The sequence below is a fragment of the Salvelinus alpinus genome, chromosome 8, assembly GCF_045679555.1.
Source record: "Salvelinus alpinus chromosome 8, SLU_Salpinus.1, whole genome shotgun sequence".
Lineage (NCBI taxonomy): Eukaryota > Metazoa > Chordata > Actinopteri > Salmoniformes > Salmonidae > Salvelinus > Salvelinus alpinus.
This window is the reverse complement of record NC_092093.1, coordinates 78,243,443-78,263,133: the sequence shown is the minus strand read 5'-3', so window position 1 is coordinate 78,263,133 and position 19,691 is coordinate 78,243,443. Positions and strand designations below refer to the sequence as shown.

Genomic DNA, 19,691 nt, shown 5'->3' with positions numbered 1-19,691 from the left:
ACAGTTCACCAAGCTTATCAGGGCTTGGCTTGGAAATGCCACATTTCTAATTAACATGACTGGCAATCAGGCAGTGTGAGCAGATTCTGTAAAAACAACATTAAGGCCCCGTCTCTCTCCGTCTCCACCGAGAAAACGAAGGACCCGTGTTTAAAGTGGAATGTGCCTACTCTCTAGCTACATATTTGACATGTTAGCTTAACCAGTAGCCAGGAAGAGGTCAATCCATTTTAACAAAATAACCACACTGCTGGTTCCTCTCTGCTCCAGACTGACTGGACAACCAACGGTATGGACTAAGTGTTTAAATATGGCCTTGACTAACAAGCTAGCATGAGTGCATCATTGGTGTCCCAAACGGCATCCTATGCCCTATGTAGTGCACTACTTTTCATAGGGCTCTGGTCAAAAGTAGTGCACTATATAGGGAATAGAGTACCATTAGGGGCAAAACTTTGCTTTTCGACGGTTGATGGTGAAAGTTGAATCCAGAAATAACAGACCCCTTTAGCACATTGAATGAGTGACTGTCATACTGCTCATCATCCACCAAACATATTTCAATAAACTTGACCACAACCGTTTTTATTTTGTCATTAAAAAGTCTTAGTCCATTTTGTGACACTGATTTCAAGGTCATGAACAGTCAAAATGATGTTTTTCATGAAATGTGATGATATTTGAAGGAAACCAGATCAAAGTATGAAAAATGACTGTTTCTTCTACACTGATAAAGTTGGATCATAAAGTTACTGGTCCCCTCCCCATGTCAAACACTTAGATTTATTATTAAGGGGACATCAATTTAACAAATTTTAATACAACAATGGTAACATGATATTCTCTTATCTAATTTAAATAAGTACCACCAACAACAGAGAAGGCGTGTTTGCAGAGAGGCTCGATAGCTACTCTACTGGTGCCAAAATTTGACTGTAGGGTGTCAGAATCTTATTGAGATTTTACCTTATTCATCTATGGCAAAGATACTTATACGTTTCCCCTTTCATCTGTGTCTGGTGTTAGCTAGTTACTGGCTAGCTAGGGCTCGCCAAGTGAACACAGCCATCAGTGTTGCTGTGAACCACGTCATAAGAGACATGCCAAAATGGCAGATAGATTTTTTATTATGTAGATGATGCAAAACGGACGACGCTGGGCCAATTGTGCGCCGCCCCATGGGTCTCCCGGTCGCGGCCGGCTGCGACAGAGCCTGGACTCGAACCCAGAATCTCTAGTGGCACAGCTAGCCCTGCGATGCAGTGCCTTAGACCACTGCGCCACTCAGGAGGCCTAATTGATGCAATTTCAATGTTGTTTGAGTTGCTTTGTGTCACCAAATTTGATTGAGATAATTTCACTGCAACACTGCTCACAGCATCCAAGTTGCTTGACATAGGCGTTTCAAAGAGCTGTCAGTCAAGGCGAGCTCATGAATATAAGCTCCCCGCCCACTCAGCCGTGAGAGAATGACTTTTCAGAATGACTGTTTAGGATCTTTAATAAAAAACATCTGATCTAAATGTATACAAAGAAAACGGTGTCAGCGGACGCTATAACTTTATATACATCGATCTTTACATCGATCATATCTTTATGTACATCGATGTGCAAACGTCGCCATGTAGAGTAGTCGGACTTTCTTATAACGAGCATCTGGTCACAGGTACCCTTTTCACACTACCGTGCTGAACAAAACCAAACTGTTGTCACATTGTCCTTTTCAGGTAGGTTGCAGCAACCATGGCGCAAGCCATATCAGTACAGCTTGGTTTGGCTCTGATCGGTTATTTGCAGTTGTGTGAAAAGCAATTGGACAAGTCCTCACATGTCCATTCTTTACGGCCATGATAGGGTACATAGCCACTGTTACCCATAGACCCAGAACTCACCAGTGACCTCTAGTGGGGCTGTACTGCATGGCCGCTCTCTAGCTCTTCACCTCCCTGTTCTTTAGAGACTCCAGCAGGCCCTTTATCCTCTCGCTGGCCGGCTCCCTCTTCCTCTTCTTACGACTTTTAACCCCGGCCACCTGGGAGACCGAGGGCATGAGGAGCGCTGCCAGGCCCCAGGGGGCGTTGTTTCCGGTACCGCTGCCTCTGGGCGGTACGTTGAACTCCCGCTGCTGCAGCATCCAGGCGCTCTCCCGACACAGCGCCACGAAGCGCTCCAGCTGCGTTCCGTTAACATTTTTACTGACGTTCAGCGCGGGCTCAAAGGGGTTCTGGATGTGCAATGGGGACACCTCGGGTTTGTTTTGCTCCCTGCCCTGTGAGACAGAGAGAAAGAAAGAGAAAGTAAGAGATTGAAGGAGAGCAAGCGAGAGAAGGAGAAAACGTGAGATGGAGAGAGAAAGAAGGATTGAGAAAGAGAAAAAGTAAGAGGGAACGAGATCGTGAAAGTGAGAAAGAGCTGTCAAAACACCAACTGGTCTTTATACATGGTCCATCTATCTTATTGGTCACGCTGGTGAGGTCAGGTGTTTTGTGGCTGTTATCTATGCCACATGGGCCCATATAGAATGGATCGGGCTGGTCTGAGTCTGGCACACCTCTCCTCTTCCCAGGCCAGGCTAACACGTGGATGTGTCTACGTTCTAAATGGCTCCCTATTCCCTATATAGTGCCCTACCTTTGACCAGGGCCCATAGCGCTCTGGTCAAAAGTGGTGCACTATGTAGGGAATACGATGCCATCTGGGACACAGCCAGTGTCAGCTTAGCTATGAGGAACGAGCCTGGGGGCAGCACCAGCAGGGTAGACACAGATTCACCACGCCTCATCTATCATACCACTGACCCTCTGACACCATCACTAGGCTGGTCCTAGATCTGTTTCTGCCATCTTGCTAACTCCTCGTCACGCATGACAGCAAGGCTACACTATTGCTGCTTAGGAAAATGTGTCTGACACGGGGATAGGGTGCCATTCGGGACGTAAGCAGAGCCCTCCAAGGTTCTATGCATGCGACATACCCACCTGGGTTCAAATAGCGTTGGTTTTCTTTCAAACGCTTTAGCTGCTGCCCGATCGAGCTTGCCTGACGAAATGGAACCAATGGAATAGTCCCAAAGGTGCAACACTCCAGTCTGGCTCAATCGAACCACACAAGGTATTCGACACTATACAAATGCTATTTGAATTCAGGTCAAGCATGGCCTGCAAAACATCCAACTCCCATCTAAGCCTGGGGTTGTAACAAATAAATAAAAAAGGCTGACTGGATAGATGGCGAGAGAAAGAGAGAGACGGAGCCTCCAGCTCCATTGGATGGAGGGATGGATGACCATGGAGCATAAAGCCATCAGTCAGAGAGAGAAGTGGAGCAGGTAGAGAAGAGGGGGGAGAGATGGTAGGTAGAGGGAGGGAAAGAAAGAGGGAGACAGGAGAGAGATGGCACACAGTAAAGATGATTGATGGTGGTGTCTCTACTGAAAGGCCATGGCCACCACGCTTCCTACAGGCCTTCCTTCAATACGTCAATCCTGACCCTGGGACAAGCACACACGACTGACCCCAGGTTAACGTCTTTACTACACTATATCTCTAGACTAAGGAGGAGCAACAATGAAAATGAGCAACCAAGCAAAAAAATGGGTAAATGGTATCCAAATGAACACGCGTCTAAGATTGAATAAACGCGTCGTTTGTTTTTGCTTACTGAGCATGAAGAACTAGAGATGGGGTTCATATAGAGATGGGTGGAGGAGCCGCCATCAATCACACAGTCCTCGGACGGCTGTAGTCTTAGCAGGCACCGAGGGACGTCAGTGTGATGTTGATGTGTGATCGACAAACAACACTTTACGACCACTAGCTCCCATCAGAGCCAATTATAAACTATGGCAATTAGGCACAGGGGTGAAAGAGTCTGTTTAGAGCTAAAAGGAAGAGGTTATTTCTGTTTAAAGCTTTCAGTGAAGCACTGTCACCTTATGTCTAAGGATGAATGGAGAAACAGAATGACTTGCTAGTTGAAGCCGATTAAAACAAAATGCCGTGTGTGTGAACGCACATGCTTTATACTTATTTAAATTTAACCTTTATTTAATTAGGTAAGTCAGTTAAGAACAAATCCTTATTTACAATGATGGCCTACACCGGCCAAAACCGGACGACGCTTAGGCCAGTTGGTGCGCCGCCCTATGGGACTCCCAATCACGGCCGGATGCGATGCAGCCTGGATTCGAACCAGGGATCATTGTAAACCTGCCACACATACACTATACGATACATTTATTAAACGTAAGAATGAGTGTGAGTTTGTCACAACCCGGCTCGTGGGAAAGTGATAAAGAGCTCTTCTAGGACCAGGGCACAAATAATAATAATAATCAATAATTTTGCTCTTTATTTAGCCATCTTACATATAAAACTATTTGTTCATTGAAAATTGTGAATAACCACAGGTTATAACTCTGCAATGTTGGGTTGTATTAGAGAGAGTCTGTCTTAAATCATTTCCCACACACAGTCTGTGCCTGTATTTAGTTTTCATGCTAGTGAGGGCCGAGAATCCACTCTCACATGGTTGCAAAGGGCATCAGTGTCTTAACAGCGCGATTTGCCAAGGCAGGAAACTGAGCGCAGCCCAATCCAGAAATCTGGCAGTGGCTTCTGATTAAATTCAATTTTCACAGAACCACTTGTTGCAATTTCAATGAGGCTCTCTTGTTCAGATATCGGTAAGTGGACTGGAGGCAGGGCATGAAAGGGATAACGAATCCAGTTGTTTGTGTCATTCGTTTTGGTTATGTACCTGCGTAATTGTGCACCCAACTCACTCAGGTGCTTCGCTATATCACATTTTACAATGTCCGTAAGCTTGAGTTAATTTCCACACAAAAAATAATACAATGATGGAAAGACCTGTGTGTTGTCCTGTAGACAGAAGAGAGCTCCAACTTCATAATCGTAGCCTCAATTTTGTCTCGCACATTGAATATACACTACCGGGCAAAAGTTTTTGAACACTTACCCATTCAAGGCTTTTTCTTTATTTTTACTATTTTCAACATTGTAGAATAATAGTGAAGACATTAAAACTATGAAATAACACATATGGAATCATGTAGTAACCAAAAAAGTGTTAAACATATTTAAATATATTTTATATTTGAGATTCTTCAAATAGCCATCCTTTGCCTTGACAGCTTTGCACACTCTTGGCATTCTCTCAACCAGCTTCACCTGGAATGTTTTTCCAACAGTCTTGAAGGAGTTCCCACATATGCTGAGCACTTGTTGGCTGCTTGTCCTTCACTCTGCAGCCCGACTCATCCCAAACCATCTCAACTTGGTTGAGGTTGGGTGATTGTGGAGGCCAGGTCATCTGATGCAGCACTCCATCACTCTGCTTGGTAAAATAGCCCCTTAAACAGCCTGAAGGTGTGTTGGGTCATTGTCCTGTTGAAAAACAAATGATAGGCCACTATGCGCAAACCAGATGGGATGGCGTATCGCTGCAGAATGCTATGTTGGCTAAGTGTGACTTGAATTCTAAATAAATCACAGACAGTGTCACCATAACACCACCTTCTCCATGCTTTATGGTGGGAAATACACATGCGGAGATCATCCGTTCACCCACACCGCGTCTCACAAAGACACGGCGGTTGGAACTTAAAATGTCTTTTTTTTTTTTTTTTTTACTCCAGATCAAAAGGACAAATATCCTCTGGTTTAATGTTCATTGCTCGTGTCTCTTCTTCTTATTGGTGTCCTTTAGTGTGGTTTCTTTGCAACAATTCGACCATGAAGGCCTGATTCACTCAGTCTCTTCTGAACAGTTGATGTTGAGATGTGTCTGTTACTTGAACTCTGAAGCATTTATTTGGGCTGCAATTTCAGAGGCTGGTAACTAATAAACTTCTCCTCTGCAACAGAGGTAACTCTGGGTCTTCCTTTCCTGTGTCGGTCCTCATGAGATCCAGTTCCATCATAGCGCTTGATGGTTTTTGCGACTGCCCTTGAAGAAACTTTCAAAGTTCTTGACATTTTCCGTACTGACTGACCTTCATGTCTTAAAGTAACGGACTGTCATTTCTCTTTGCTTATTTGAGCTGTTCTTGCCATAATATGGAGTTGGTCTTTTACCAAATAGGGCTGTCTTCTGTATACCACCTACCCTGTCACAACACAACTGATTGGCTCAAACGGAGAAATTCCACAAATTAACAAGGCACGCTTGGTAATTGAAATTAATTCCAGGTGACTGAAGCTGGTTGAGAGAATGCCAAGAGTGTGCAAAGCGTGGCTATTTGAAGACTCAAATATAATATATATTTTGATTTGTTTAACACTTATGGTTACTACATGATTCCATGTGTTATTTCATAGTTTTGATGTCTTCACTATCATTCTACAATGTAGAAAATAGTAAAAAATATAATTTAAAAAACCTTGAATGAGTAGGTGTTCTAACACCGTTGACCGGTAGTGTAGTTCCGGGGAGTCATTCAGGCGAGAATAAAAAATAAAAAAATCCCCCAGATAGGCCAGTCGTGTGACAAACTCATCATGCAAGCGGTCAGACAAGAAAACATTAAACTCATCTCTCAATAAAAATACGTGTCAATACTTTGCCCCTTGATAACCAGCGCACTTCTGTATGTTGTAAAAGCGTTACATGGTCGCTGCCCAAATCATAGCATAACGTAGAAAATACACAAGAGTTCAGGGGCTTTGCTTTAACAAAGTTAACCATTTTCACTGTAGTGTCCAAAACGTCTTTCAAGCTGTTGGCAGCAAGACCCTCTCGGTGGATGCTGTAGAGTACCCAAGTGGAGTTGGGAGCAACTGCTTGCACGCACGTTACTACTCCACTATGTCTCCCTGTCATGGCTTTGGTACCAACACATCTTGACCATCAGAGTCCATTTCATTTCACAAAGCTGTCCAGTACTTTAAAATATCCTCTCATGTTGTCCTGGTTTCCAGTGGTTTGCAGAAGAGGATGTCTTCCTTAATTGACCCCCCATAAACGTAACGGACATATACCAGGAGCTGTGCCAGGCCCGCCACGTCTGTTGACTCATCCAGCTGTAACGCATAGAATTCACTGGCTTGTATGCGAAGCAGTAACTGTTTCAAAACATCTCCTGCCATGTCACTGATGCTTCGTGAAGCAGTGTTGTTTGATGAAGGCATTGCCTGTATAGTTTCTTTGGGCCTTTTCCTCCAGCATTGTCCCAGCCATATCCGTGGCAGCAGGAAGTCCTCCACAATAGTATTGGGCTTGCCTGTCCTAGCCACTCGGTAGCTCACCATATGTGACGCTTTTATCCCCTTCTTATTAATGGTGTCTGTTGCTTTTATACATTTCTTCTACTCAAAAGTCGTCTTAATTCACCCTCAAAATTCCCGGGGCTTATTTTTCAAATTGTCATGTTTCGTTTCTAAATGTCTGCGCAAGAGTGAAGGTTTCCCGCGAGAGAGTAACGGTTAATGTGATTGGATGTTAATTATTTGACTAGGCTACCTGTATTTGACATTGTGTTGTTATTTCACTGAACACTAGATGGTTTAATTTCATTTTTGGCAGTGAAACAAGGCTCTTCAGGCAAGAAAAATATATAAAAAAATAATAAAAACCTCACCCAAATGTATAATATAAATGTACTGTTTGAAAATGTAAAAAAATATATACAATTTGTTTTAAAATGTGAATCACATTTTTATTTGGCGTACCCCCGACGGCATTGCGCGTACCCCTGGAGTTCGGGAATACCTGATTTAGACCATATCAAGTTTAAACCTGTGCGCTGGTAAAAGTTGAGTAGCCGTCAGAACTCAAAGAGATTTAAAAATAAAAGGCATGTTTCTCCCCACTAATGGGCACTGACTCCTGCCAATTAGTGCGCATTCATTGTGTCTGTGTGTTACCTTTCTGATATTGATCGACATGCAGTTGAATGCGAAGGTTCCGTAGAACTCAAAGAACTCCTGCAGCAGTTGCTCTGAAAGGAAATACAAGAGTGTGATAAGAAACACCACATTCATACTGATGAAGAAACCTGTTTCCATGTGGAAATAAAAGACTAAAGAATCACATTTACGCTATGGGCCCACCTAATGTCTCTGTGTTGTCTTGCAGTCGTATTTTTGTGAAGTCGCTGACAAACGTGCAGTCGTTTCCCTCGATGACACTCTTATCTAGAGGGCCTTGTAGAAAAGGGTGGGGTGGGGGAACATAAGGTAAATGATAAGGTATATACCACAAGGTAAGACACACTACACACAAGGCAAATTACACATTACACATGAAGGGCCTTGTATAAGAGAAAGGGGAAAGCGTAAATTACACACAATAAACTAGATGTCTATGTACGGTACACACCTATGAGGTTCACAAACAATACCAGGGCTGCCTAATTCCGGTCCTGGAGAGCCAAAACACTTCTGGCTTTGTTTCTACTTGGTAGTTAATTGCACTCACCTGGTGTCCCAGATCTGAATTAGTCCCTGGATGAAAACCAGAAGTGTCACGGCCCTTCAGGACCAGAATTGTGCAGCATGAACAAGACAAAGATTAGGGACCCATAAAATCTGTTTTATTATTTGCCTGATTCCGTTCCCCCCCCCCCCCCAAATTCAGTTCTCTCCATTTAGTTTTTCCAGGTTTTAGGTCTCAAAATCAAACTTTAATAGAAAACAACAAAAGTGGATGTTCTAAGTCCAGAACAATGCTTAACCCTATACACTCATACCTGTATACGGGTTGAAAATGGCTGATTTGGGCACCAATAAGCGCCTAAATTGGAACGAAGTGGCTGTAAAGTAACATGCTATCAGTGGAGGCTCCTCAGAGGAGGAAGGGGAGGACCATCCTCCTCAGTGAATTTCATAAAAATAATGAAATATTTAAAAAAGTTATCATTTTTAGATAAAACTATACTAAAACACACTGTTTTGCGATGAAGGTCTACAGTAGCCTCAGCAGCACTCTGTACGGTAGCAACATAGTGTAGCCGGAGGACAGCTAGCTTCTGAGCCCCTCTGGGTACATTGACTTCAATACAAAACCTAGAAGGCTCCTGGTTCTCACCCTCTTCCATAGACTTGCACTGTAATTATGACAACTTCCGGAGGATGCCCTCCGACCTAATAGAGCTATTGCAGTATGAACTGGCATGTTGTCCACCAAATCAAAGGATCAGAGAATTAACCTAGTACTGAAAGCATAAGCTACAGCTAGCTAGCACTGCAGTGCATAAAATGTGGTGAGTAGTTGACTCAAAAGAGAGAGAAAGACAATAGTTGGAAAAGTTAACAAATTAAATTCTTCCAAATATATATACAGTACCAGTCAAAAGTTTGGACACCTACTCATTCAAGGATTTCTCTATATTTTTTACATTGTAGAATAATAGTGAAGACATCAAAACTATGAAATAACACATGGAATCAGGTAGTAACCAGAAAAAAAGAGTTAAATCAAAATATATTTTACATTTGGGATTCTTCAAAGTAGCCACCCTTTGCCTTGACAGCTTTCCACACGCTTTGCACCTACACCCCATTTTCCAGGAATATTCTTATCATGTTACTGAATGTATCCAGAGTACTTTCGGATTTTGTTGTGAACAAATGCGGTGAAAAGAACAGTAAATGTAAAATACACATTTAAAATCAACAACGTAATGTTTGTATTCAGTCTTCAACTGTCGTGCATTCACCTTTTGTCTAATACATTTCCCCATTATCTCCAAACAGTTCGCTTTCAATTGCTACCATGGTTATGCATATGTTTTTTATATTTCTTCTGAAAGAAACATTTCAATTAAGCCCCATCGATATAAGTCAATTCACATGAGTGTAAAGGAGACCACTGAGTCCTGAGAAAAATCTAAGAAATTTAGTGCACACCAGCAAGAGAACATTTGGAAAGGACTGTTTCTGCGAAACAAATGACCACTGGATTGATGCAAATAATCACGATATCATTATGCCAGATAGGCTACTTTGGAGTTAACATTTAATTGGGAAGGTTTTTGAGAAAGTGTTGCCATCTCTACCAGAAGACGGTTATCATTAGCATCATCGCTAACGGCATACGCACACACAGGCATTCCTGTGCCGTTTCAGAAAGTTGCTACAAAAAACGAATCACTGATGCATTTTGTTCAATAACTTGGGGAAATTAATGAATTGTCTAATATGTTCGAGAGACAGTTGATTTCCTACTAATTAAGTTCAATACATTTTCCAATATTATTGAATTCTGTTAAAAAATATATATATTATTTCACCTTTATTTAACCAGGTAGGCCAGTTGAGAACAAGTTCTCATTTACAACTGCGACCTGGCCAAGATAAAGCAAAGCAGTGCGACAAAAACAACACAGAGCTACACATGGGATAAACACACGTACAGTCAATAACACAATAGAAAAATCTATGTACAGTGTGTACAAATGTAGAAGATTAGGCAATAAACAGGCCATGGTGACGAAATAATTACAATTTAGCATTAACACTGGAGTGATAGATGTGCAGATGATGATGTGCAAGTAAAGATACTGTGGTGCAAAAGAGCAAAAAATAAATAACAATATGGGGATGAGGTAGTTGGGTGTGCTATTTACAGTTGGGCTGTGTACAGGTGCAGTGATCGGTAAGCTGCTCTGACAACTGACGCTTAAACTCAGTGAGGGAGATATGAGTCTCCAGCTTCAGTGATTTTTACAATTCGTTCCAGTCATTATCAGCAGAGAACTGGAAGGAAAGGCAGCCAAAGGAGGTGTTGGCTTTGGGGATGACCAGTGAAATATACCTGCTGGAGCGCGTGCTACGAGTGGGTGTTGCTATGGTGACCAGTGAGCTGAGATAAGGCGGGGCTTTACCTTGCAAAGACTTATAGATGACCTGGAGCCAGTGGGTTTGGCGACGAATATGTAGCGAGGGCCAGCCAACGAGAGCATACAGGTCGCAGTGGGTAGTATATGGGGCTTTGGTGATAAAATGGATGGCACTGTGATATACTGCATCCAATTTGCTGAGTAGAGTGTTGGAGGCTATTTTGTAAATGACATCGCCGAAGTCAAGGATCGGCAGGATGGTCAGTTTTACGAGGGTATGTTTGGCAGCATGAGTGAAGGAGGCTTTGTTGCGAAATAGGAAGCCGAGTCTAGATTTAATTTTGGATTGGAGATGCTTAATGTGAGTCTGGAAGGAGAGTTTACAGTCTAACCAGAAACCAAAGGTATTTGTAGTTGTCTACATATTCTAAGTCAGAACCATCCAGAGTAGTGATGCTAGGCGGGCGGGTGGGTGCAGGCAGCGATCGGTTGAAGAGCATGCATTTAGTTTTACTAGAATTTAAGAGCAGATGGAGGCCACGGAGGAGTGTTGTATAGCATTGAAGCTCGTCTGGAGGTTAGTTAACACAGTGTCCAAGGAAGGGCCCAATGTGTACTGAATGATGTTGTCTGCGTAGAGGTGGATCAGAGAATCACCAGCAGCAAGAGCGACATCATGGATATAGACACAGAGAAAATAGTCGGCCCGAGAAATGAACCCTGTGGCACCCCCATAGAGACTGCCAGAGGTCGGACAACAGGTCTTCTGATTTGACACACTTAACTCTGAGAAGTAGTTGGTGAACCAGGCGAGGCAGTCATTTGAGAAACCAAGGCTAGAGTCTGCCGATAAGAATGCAGTGATTGACAGTCGAAAGCCTTGGCCAGGACGATGAACACGGCTGCACAGTACTGTCTTTTATCTGTGGTGGTTATGATATTGTTTTGGACCCTGACTGAGGTTTGCACCAGATTGCATAGTGGAGAAGGTGCAGTGGGATTCGAAATGGTCGGTGATCTGTTTGTTAACTTGGCTTTCGAAGACTACAAAAGGCAGGGCGGGTATAGGTCTATAACAGTTTGGGTCTAGAGTGTCTCCCCCTTTGAAGAGGGGGATGACCGCAGCAGCATTTCAATCTTTAGGGATCTCAGACGATACGAAAGAGGTTGAACAGGCTAGTAATATGGGTTGCAACAACTGCGGCGGATAATTTTAGAAAGAGAGGGTCCAGATTGTCTTGCCCAGCTGATTTTATAGGGATCCAGATTTTGCAGCTCTTTCAGAACATCACTTATCTTGATTTGGATGAAGGAGAAGTGGGGGGGGGGGGAGCTTGGGCAAGTTGCTGCGGGGGGTGCAGAGCTGTTGGCCGGAGTAGCGGTAACCAGGTGGAAAGCATGGCCAGTCGTAGAAAAATACTTATTGAAATTCTTGATTATCGCGGATTTATTGGTGGTGACAGTGTTTCCTAGCCTCAGTGCAGTGGGCAGCTGGGAGGAGGTGCTCTTATTCTCCATGGACTTCAGTGTCCCAGAAATTTTGGGAGTTTGTGTTACAGGATGCACATTTCTGTTTGAAAAAGCAAGCCTTAGCTTTCCTAAATGACTGTGTATATTGTTTCCTGACTTGAAAAGTTGCATATCGCGGGGGCTATTCGATGCCAATGCAGTACCCCACAGGATGTTTTTGTGCTGGTCAAGGGCACTCAAGTCTGAAGTGAACCAAGGGCTATATCTGTTCTTAGTTCTACATTTTTGGAATGGGGCATTCTTATTTAAGATGGTGAGGAAAGCACTTTTAAAGAACAACCAGGCATCCTCTACTGACGGGATGAGGTCAATATCCTTCCAGGATACCCGGGCCAGGTCGATTAGAAAGGCCTGCTCGCTGAAGTATTTTAGGGAGCGTTTGACAGTGATTAGGGGTGGTCGTTTGACCGCGGGCCCATTACGGACGCAGGCAATGAGGCAGTGATCACTGAGATCCTGGTTGAAGACAGCAGAGGTGTATTTAGAGGGCAGGTTGGTCAGGATGATATCTAAGAGGGTGCCCATGTTTACGGATTTAGGGTTGTACCTGGTAGGTACCTTGATCATTTGTGGGAGATTGAGGGCATCTAGCTTAGATTGTAGGATGGCCGGGGTGCTTAGCATATCCCAGTTTAGGTCACCTAACAGTATGAACTCTAAAGATGGATGGGGGGGCAATCAATTCACATAGTGTCCAGGGCACAGCTAGGGGCTGAGGGGTGGTCTATAACAAGCGGTAACAGTGAGAGACTTATTTCTGAAAAAGGTATATTTTTAAAAGTAGAAGCTCAAACTGTTTGGGCACAGACCTGGATAGTATGACAGACCTCTGCTGACTATCGATGCAGTAGATTGCAACTCCGCCCCCTTTGGCAGTTCTATCTTGACGGAAAATGTTGTAGTTGAGGATGGACATTTCAGAATTTATGGTGGCCTTCCTAAGCCAGGATTCAGACATGGCTAGGACATCAGGGTTGGCAGAGTGTGCTAAAGCAGTGAATAAAACAAACTTAGGGGGGAGGCTTCTGATGTTAACATGCATGAAACCAAGGCTTTTACGGTTACAGAAGTCAAAAAATGAGAGCGCCTGGGGAATAGGTGTAAAGCTGGGGGCCTGGGTTAACCTCTACATCACCAGAGGAGGAGTAGGATAAGGGTACGGCTGAAGGCTATAAGAACTGGTCGTCTAGTGCGTTGGGAACAGAATAAAAGGAGCAGATTTCTGGGCACGGTAGAATAGATTCAGGGCATAATGTACAGACAAAGGTATGGTAGGATGTGAGTACAGTGGGGGTAAACCTAGGCATTGAGTGACGATGAGAGAGCTTGGATTTCTGGAGACACCAGTTAAGCCAGATGAGGTCTCCCCATGTGTGGGGTGTGTGACTAAATAGTTATCTAAGGCATGTTGAGCTGCACTAGGGGCTCTACAGTGAAATAAAACCGTAATAACTAACCGAACCAGCAGAAGACAAGGCATATTGACATTAGAGAGAGATGCATGTGTAGCCGAGTGATCATAGGGTCCAATGAGCAGCAATAGATGAGTCAGGGAGCCGTTCGGTAGTTGCTAGTATGCTAGGCGAGCGGGACGCACGGCGTTCAGAAAGCTAGCGGGCCGGGGCTAGCAGATGGGTCTTCGGCGACATCGCAACGGGAAAGCCTGTTGAAACCACATCGGACGATTACGTCGGCAGACCAGTCGTGATGGATCGGCAGGGCTCCGTGTCGGCAATAAAGGGTCCAGGCCAATTGGCAAAAGAGGTATTGTAGCCCACGAATTAGCGGGTACACCTCTTCAGCTAACCGGGAGAAGGCTAACTGGTGCTTGCTTCGGGACAGAGGCGTTAGCCAGCAGTAGCTAGTCAGTTGCAGCTAGCTAGCTGCGATGATCCGGTGTAATGGCCCAGAGCTTGCGGCAGGAATCCGGTGATGTGGTGGAGAAAAGCAGTCCGATATGCTCTGGGTTGATATCGCGCTGTGCAGACTGGCAGGTATTGACCGAGCTAAAGTTGGCTGGTGTCTGAGCTAAAAGGTGAAGACCGCTAGCCGTGGCTAACAATGACTACTAGCTAGTTAGCTGGCTAGCTTCTGATGGAGGTTCCAGTTATAACTTATAAAAATAGCAGATACGTACCACATTGGGTGAGGCGGGTTAGAGGAATGTATATTTAGATCGTAGGTGGAAAGTGAGATTAAAAATATATATGAATAAAAACCACGAAACCGACTCTTTATATGGGACAAGACAACGCAAACACATGTCCGACTGCTACGCCATCTTGGATTAACGTCTGGATTACGTTATTCCCTCCACAACGCAGATTTTATAGGGCCTTAAAATATGAATGTTGTCACTCAGAAAACTGAAGAGAGAGTGGGATGGATAGAGATCAAAAAAAGGAGAAAGAGAGGTCAAAGAGAGCAATTACAATCGAGAGAAAGAAGAGGGAAAACAGAGAAAAAAGAGGAAAATAAAGATTTCTGATCAAGCTTGGCTCTCCATCAGAGCCTTGGTACCAATCTTCTTGACCGTGTCAGCCGAGGGTCAGAGGCCGGTGGTGTGTATGAATTTGCTATGCGCGCGCGTGCGTGCTTAAATAGATGCCCAATGCTGGGAGGGTCTTGGCCCCTGCCAGAGTGATGGGGCCTTTATAGTGCTGTAAGCACTATGTGATGCTGCCTGGGATAGTGTCTCTATCTAGGCTAAGGTAGATGGAGGGAGGAATGCAATTATCTGAGAGCCAAGGTGACAAGGGAAGCAGGAGTATGAGCATCACTGCACTACACCAACACAGATATTTGTTGACAACGAGGCTCAACAATCAATTGATTGCAATTAAATAAATAATAATTTAATAACCCAATTGCCACTCGCTCAGTGGTCCATTGCTACCTGCTGAATGTCAATTTCTACCTTTCTGAATACAACTAGAAAGTGTAACAATGCACAACCACAGACTACTACTTGCTAGCTCTTTGGAGGTGAGATACCGATAGTATTGATTGTTAAATTAAATTGTCACAGTGCTCCATTGTAAGATACCTGCTAGTTCCTTGAGGTGGTCCAGGGTGGGTAGTATAGGAATAGTCCTCCTCTGGAGGAAGAAGAGGACCATGACAGTGAGAGAGAAGTTTGAGATCCAGGCTCCAGATATGCTGCTGGTGATACTGTGGGCCCGAGCCCAGCACCGGACACTGAACACCAGGCAACGCACCCGCCGGTCCAGCCCTCCATACAGGTACAGAAGCTCCGAGCTCTTCATCGCCACCCTGTGGACACACAGAATGACAGTTAAGACTACAGTAGTCGTATTAAATGAGACACTTGACCCTGTCTGCGCCTTTTAATTGATCTTTCTTACATTAATTTCTATCACCATTCCTAATATTTTAATTTATAACATGTATAACATGGTATTTTCGATCTGATATACATTTGTTTGATATGATATATTCTCTGTACAAAACATCTCAATCTGATGTTAGAAACCATGACGGTTACAGAAGTTATCCTCCAGAGGGCAGCATTTAGCTGAACTTTACAATTCTCACTTAGTACCAAAACATCCCTCTATTTTGAAAGGTTCCGTATGACAAACCGTGCATAACCACACCCTTGTATGATTTAACATAAGCATTGAGAAACCCGCTCTACTCTACTCCCTAATAAAGTGAGGCATGGGTGGGTTTGTTTCTGAACATCAGCAGGTGTGTATGTGGTTGCTTCACTCTCAGGCTAACCACAGTATCCGTCGGACCAAGAGAAGTGAAACAACAAGCAATCTCCCTTTTGCACTCTCTCTCCCCCACTCATTGGTGCCCTCTCTCTCTCGCTCCCCCACTCATTGGTGCCCTCTCTCTCTCTCGCTCCCCCACTCATTGGTGCCCTCTCTCTCTCTCATTGGTGCCCTCTCTCTCTCTCATTGGTGCCCTCTCTCTCTCTCATTGGTGCCCTCTCTCTCTCTCATTGGTGCCCTCTCTCTCTCTCATTGGTGCCCTCTCTCTCTCTCATTGGTGCCCTCTCTCTCTCTCTCTCTCATTGGTGCCCTCTCTCTCTCTCTCTCTCTCTCTCTCTCATTGGTGCCCTCTCTCTCTCTCTCATTGGTGCCCTCTCTCTCTCTCCCTCCCTCATTGGTGCCCTCTCTCTCTCTCCCTCCCTCATTGGTGCCCTCTCTCTCCCTCCCCACTCGCTCATTGGTGCCCTCTCTCTCCCTCCCCACTCGCTCATTGGTGCCCTCTCTCCCCCTCCCCACTCATTGGTGCCCTCTCTCCCCCTCCCCACTCATTGGTGCCCTCTCTCTCTCCCCCTCCCTCATTGGTGCCCTCTCTCTCTCCCCCTCCCTCATTGGTGCCCTCTCTCTCTCCCCCTCCCTCATTGGTGCCCTCTCTCTCTCCCCCTCCCTCATTGGTGCCCTCTCTCTCTCCCCCTCCCTCATTGGTGCCCTCTCTCTCTCCCCCTCCCTCATTGGTGCCCTCTCTCTCTCTCCCCCTCCCTCATTGGTGCCCTCTCTCTCTCTCCCCCTCCCTCATTGGTGCCCTCTCTCCCCCTCCCTCATTGGTGCCCTCTCTCCCCCTCCCTCATTGGTGCCCTCTCTCCCCCTCCCTCATTGGTGCCCTCTCTCTCTCTCCCCCCTCCCTCATTGGTGCCCTCTCTCTCTCTCTCCCCCTCCCTCATTGGTGGCCTCTCTCTCTCTCCCCCTCCCTCATTGGTGGCCTCTCTCTCTCCCGCCTCCCTCATTGGTGCCCTCTCTCTCCCGCCTCACTCATTGGTGCCCTCTCTCTCCCCCCCCCTCACTCATTGGTGCCCTCTCTCTCCCACCCACTCACTCATTGGTGCCCTCTCTCTACCCACCACTCATTGGTGCCCTCTCTCTCCCCACCACTCATTGGTGCCCTTTCTCCCCCCCACTCATTGGTGCCCTCTCTCTTTCTCCCCCCCACTCATTGGTGCCCTCTCCCTCTCTCCCCCATTGGTGCCCTCTCCCTCTCTCATTGGTGCCCTCTCTCTCTCCCCCTCCCTCATTGGTGCCCTCTCTCTCTCTCTCTCTCTCCCTCCCCCTCATTGGTGCCCTCTCTCCCCCCCTCATTGGTGCCCCCTCATTGGTGCCCTCTCTCCCCCCTCATTGGTGCCCTCTCTCCCCCCCTCATTGGTCCCCCCCCCCTCATTGGTGCCCTCTCTCCCCCCCTCATTGGTGCCCTCTCTCCCCCCCTCATTGGTGCCCTCTCTCCCCCCTCCCTCCCTCCCTGGTGCCCTCTCTCTCTCGCTCTCTCTCTCTCATTGGTGCCTGACTAGTTTCAGGACACAAACCACCACTGTTCCCTCTTTCCCCCCCTCCCTCTCTGGTGCCCGACCAGTTTTGGTCTAGCCAGCTTGGAACCAGCATACAGAGCAGTTTCTACATAACTTCAGTTTCTGTCTCGTTTGTGCAACGCCAGTAGATTAAGGGCAACGAGAAACTAACACGTTAGAGAGTTCCAATAAAGCATGAGGGCTAAATGCCATTTAAAAAAGGTGACTAATAGTTCTGTGAAAAGGTGAACTTTAAAGATTAACAATTCAAAATCGCATCGAGGCAGGCAGAAGTATGCTTTCATGAGTCACAATTGTTTAAAAAGCACTGGTTAAGCATCATAAAAGTTGTTCTAATTTAAATCACACTGATGATTAACCACAATGGATGTAAACCAACTTCTGTTTGAGACTGATTAAACCAACAAAAAAAAAAGTTTGATCTGTGACCGTGCGTGTTACCTATTGTTAGCCGTGAGGTCACACTGGAACCCTGATGGTTGGTGGGCGAATCGGACCAGGGGACAGCGAGCCTGGAGGATCTTCTGCACCCCGACACAGCCAGGACCAAACTGGTCTACACACTCCCCGATCACAGACAGGATACTCTGGGTACCCGCCCGCTCAGACGCAGACCTCTTTGTCTGGTACTCCAAGGAGAGCCCTGCTTTTGGCTGGGCAGATGGGACATTACATTTTTCATTACTGAAACAGTGTTAAAATTCATAGGGTTACAGTGAGTTTTGTGAGTGAAGATGGCAGGCCAAGGCTGAAAAAAAAATGTATGGACGACATAGACACTAACAATTGCATGTGCCTGCCCACACATAACGGTTTAATATTCTCCCAGAGAATCTACAAGGCATCCCGGTATTCCCGTTCTATTAAAAAGCATATAATGCCAGCGGGGGAAAAAATCTGACAGGATTATACCACTGTTAATGGAGAAATATATATACATTAATCTAACATTTCTTGTTATATTCGTTGCAATTTAATCAAAGTTCTCTCAAAGTCACCACACCGTTTCGTTGATGTAGCCTATAAAGAACTGTTGGCCGACCGGTAAAATATTACTATAGGTCTAGTAAACATTACATTCGCTTTACCCTACCGTTGACTGGAAAATGTCAGACAGCTTGTTGACACTTCTCTCTCTCCCCTTGCACCTGGCTATCGGGGGAGTTTGGGAAGGTGATGGCAGGTTTGACTTCATGATATCCCGCTTATTGTGGTGACTGTCACAGGGAATTGTCTACCTTAACCGCGTCCAGAGGTCATGTGTAGCCTGCACATATAGTAAGCAATTACATTTATAGAAGCCATGGAAGTAGCCTAAGGGACGTTTTGCAAATTTAGTCATTTAGCAGACGCTCTTATCCAGAGCGACTTACAGTTAGTGCATTCATCTTAAGATAGCTAGGTGGGACAACACATAGAAAGCACATTTTTCCCTCGATAACGTAGCTGTCCGTAGAGTCAGAGCTAGGGGGGGAATGGTCGAGGTGAGGAGGAGGATTATTTAAAATACTGTTTGAAGAGGTAGGGTTTCAGACGTTCTCGATAGATGGGAAGGGACTCTGCTGTCCTAGCTTCAGGAGGAAGCTGGTTCCACCATAGGGGTGCCAGGACAAAGAACAGCTTTGACTGAGCTGAGCCTGAAGGTAGGGTTCCGTAAGTAAGCACCACGGTCTTGTAGTGGATGCGAGCTTCAACTAGAAGCCAGTGGAGTGTGCTGAGAAGCAGAGTGCATGAGAGAACTTGGGAAGGTTGAAAACCAGGCTGGCTGCTGCATTCTGAAGTTGTAGGGGTTGGATGGCAAAAGCAGGGAGCCCAGCCAACAGAGAGTTGTAGTAGTCCAGACGGGAGAGGACAAGTGCCTGGATTAGGTCGCTTCCTGTATGAGGTAGGGTCGTACTCTATGGATGTTGTAGAGCATGAACCTGCAGGAGCGAGTCACTGCTTTGATGTTTGCAGAGAATGACAGGGTGTTGTCCAGAGTCACGCCAAGGTTCTTTGCACTCTGGGAGGGTGACACTGTGGAGTTGTCAACCGTGATGGAGAGGTCTT

General features: G+C 45.4%; 1 protein-coding gene across 2 annotated transcripts in view; it reads right to left on the bottom strand.

Annotated features, from left to right (window-relative positions):
- Positions 1-569: 569 nt before the first annotated feature.
- Positions 570-19,691, bottom strand: part of mtpap (mitochondrial poly(A) polymerase) — a 32,093-nt gene continuing 12,971 nt past the window's right edge. The window contains exons 5-10 of one of the 2 annotated variants that reach the window (XM_071415160.1): positions 18,084-18,295; positions 15,547-15,601; positions 15,375-15,426; positions 8,070-8,162; positions 7,884-7,957; positions 570-2,269 (exon numbers count right to left, since the gene is read on the bottom strand). In XM_071415160.1, the coding sequence (XP_071271261.1) occupies positions 1,931-2,269; positions 7,884-7,957; positions 8,070-8,162; positions 15,375-15,426; positions 15,547-15,601; positions 18,084-18,295 (825 nt within the window). In that variant the 3' untranslated portion in view covers positions 570-1,930. Of the gene's footprint in view, positions 2,270-7,883; positions 7,958-8,069; positions 8,163-15,374; positions 15,602-18,083; positions 18,296-19,691 lie in introns of both variants that reach the window. The other variant, XM_071415158.1, reaches the window with a different exon arrangement.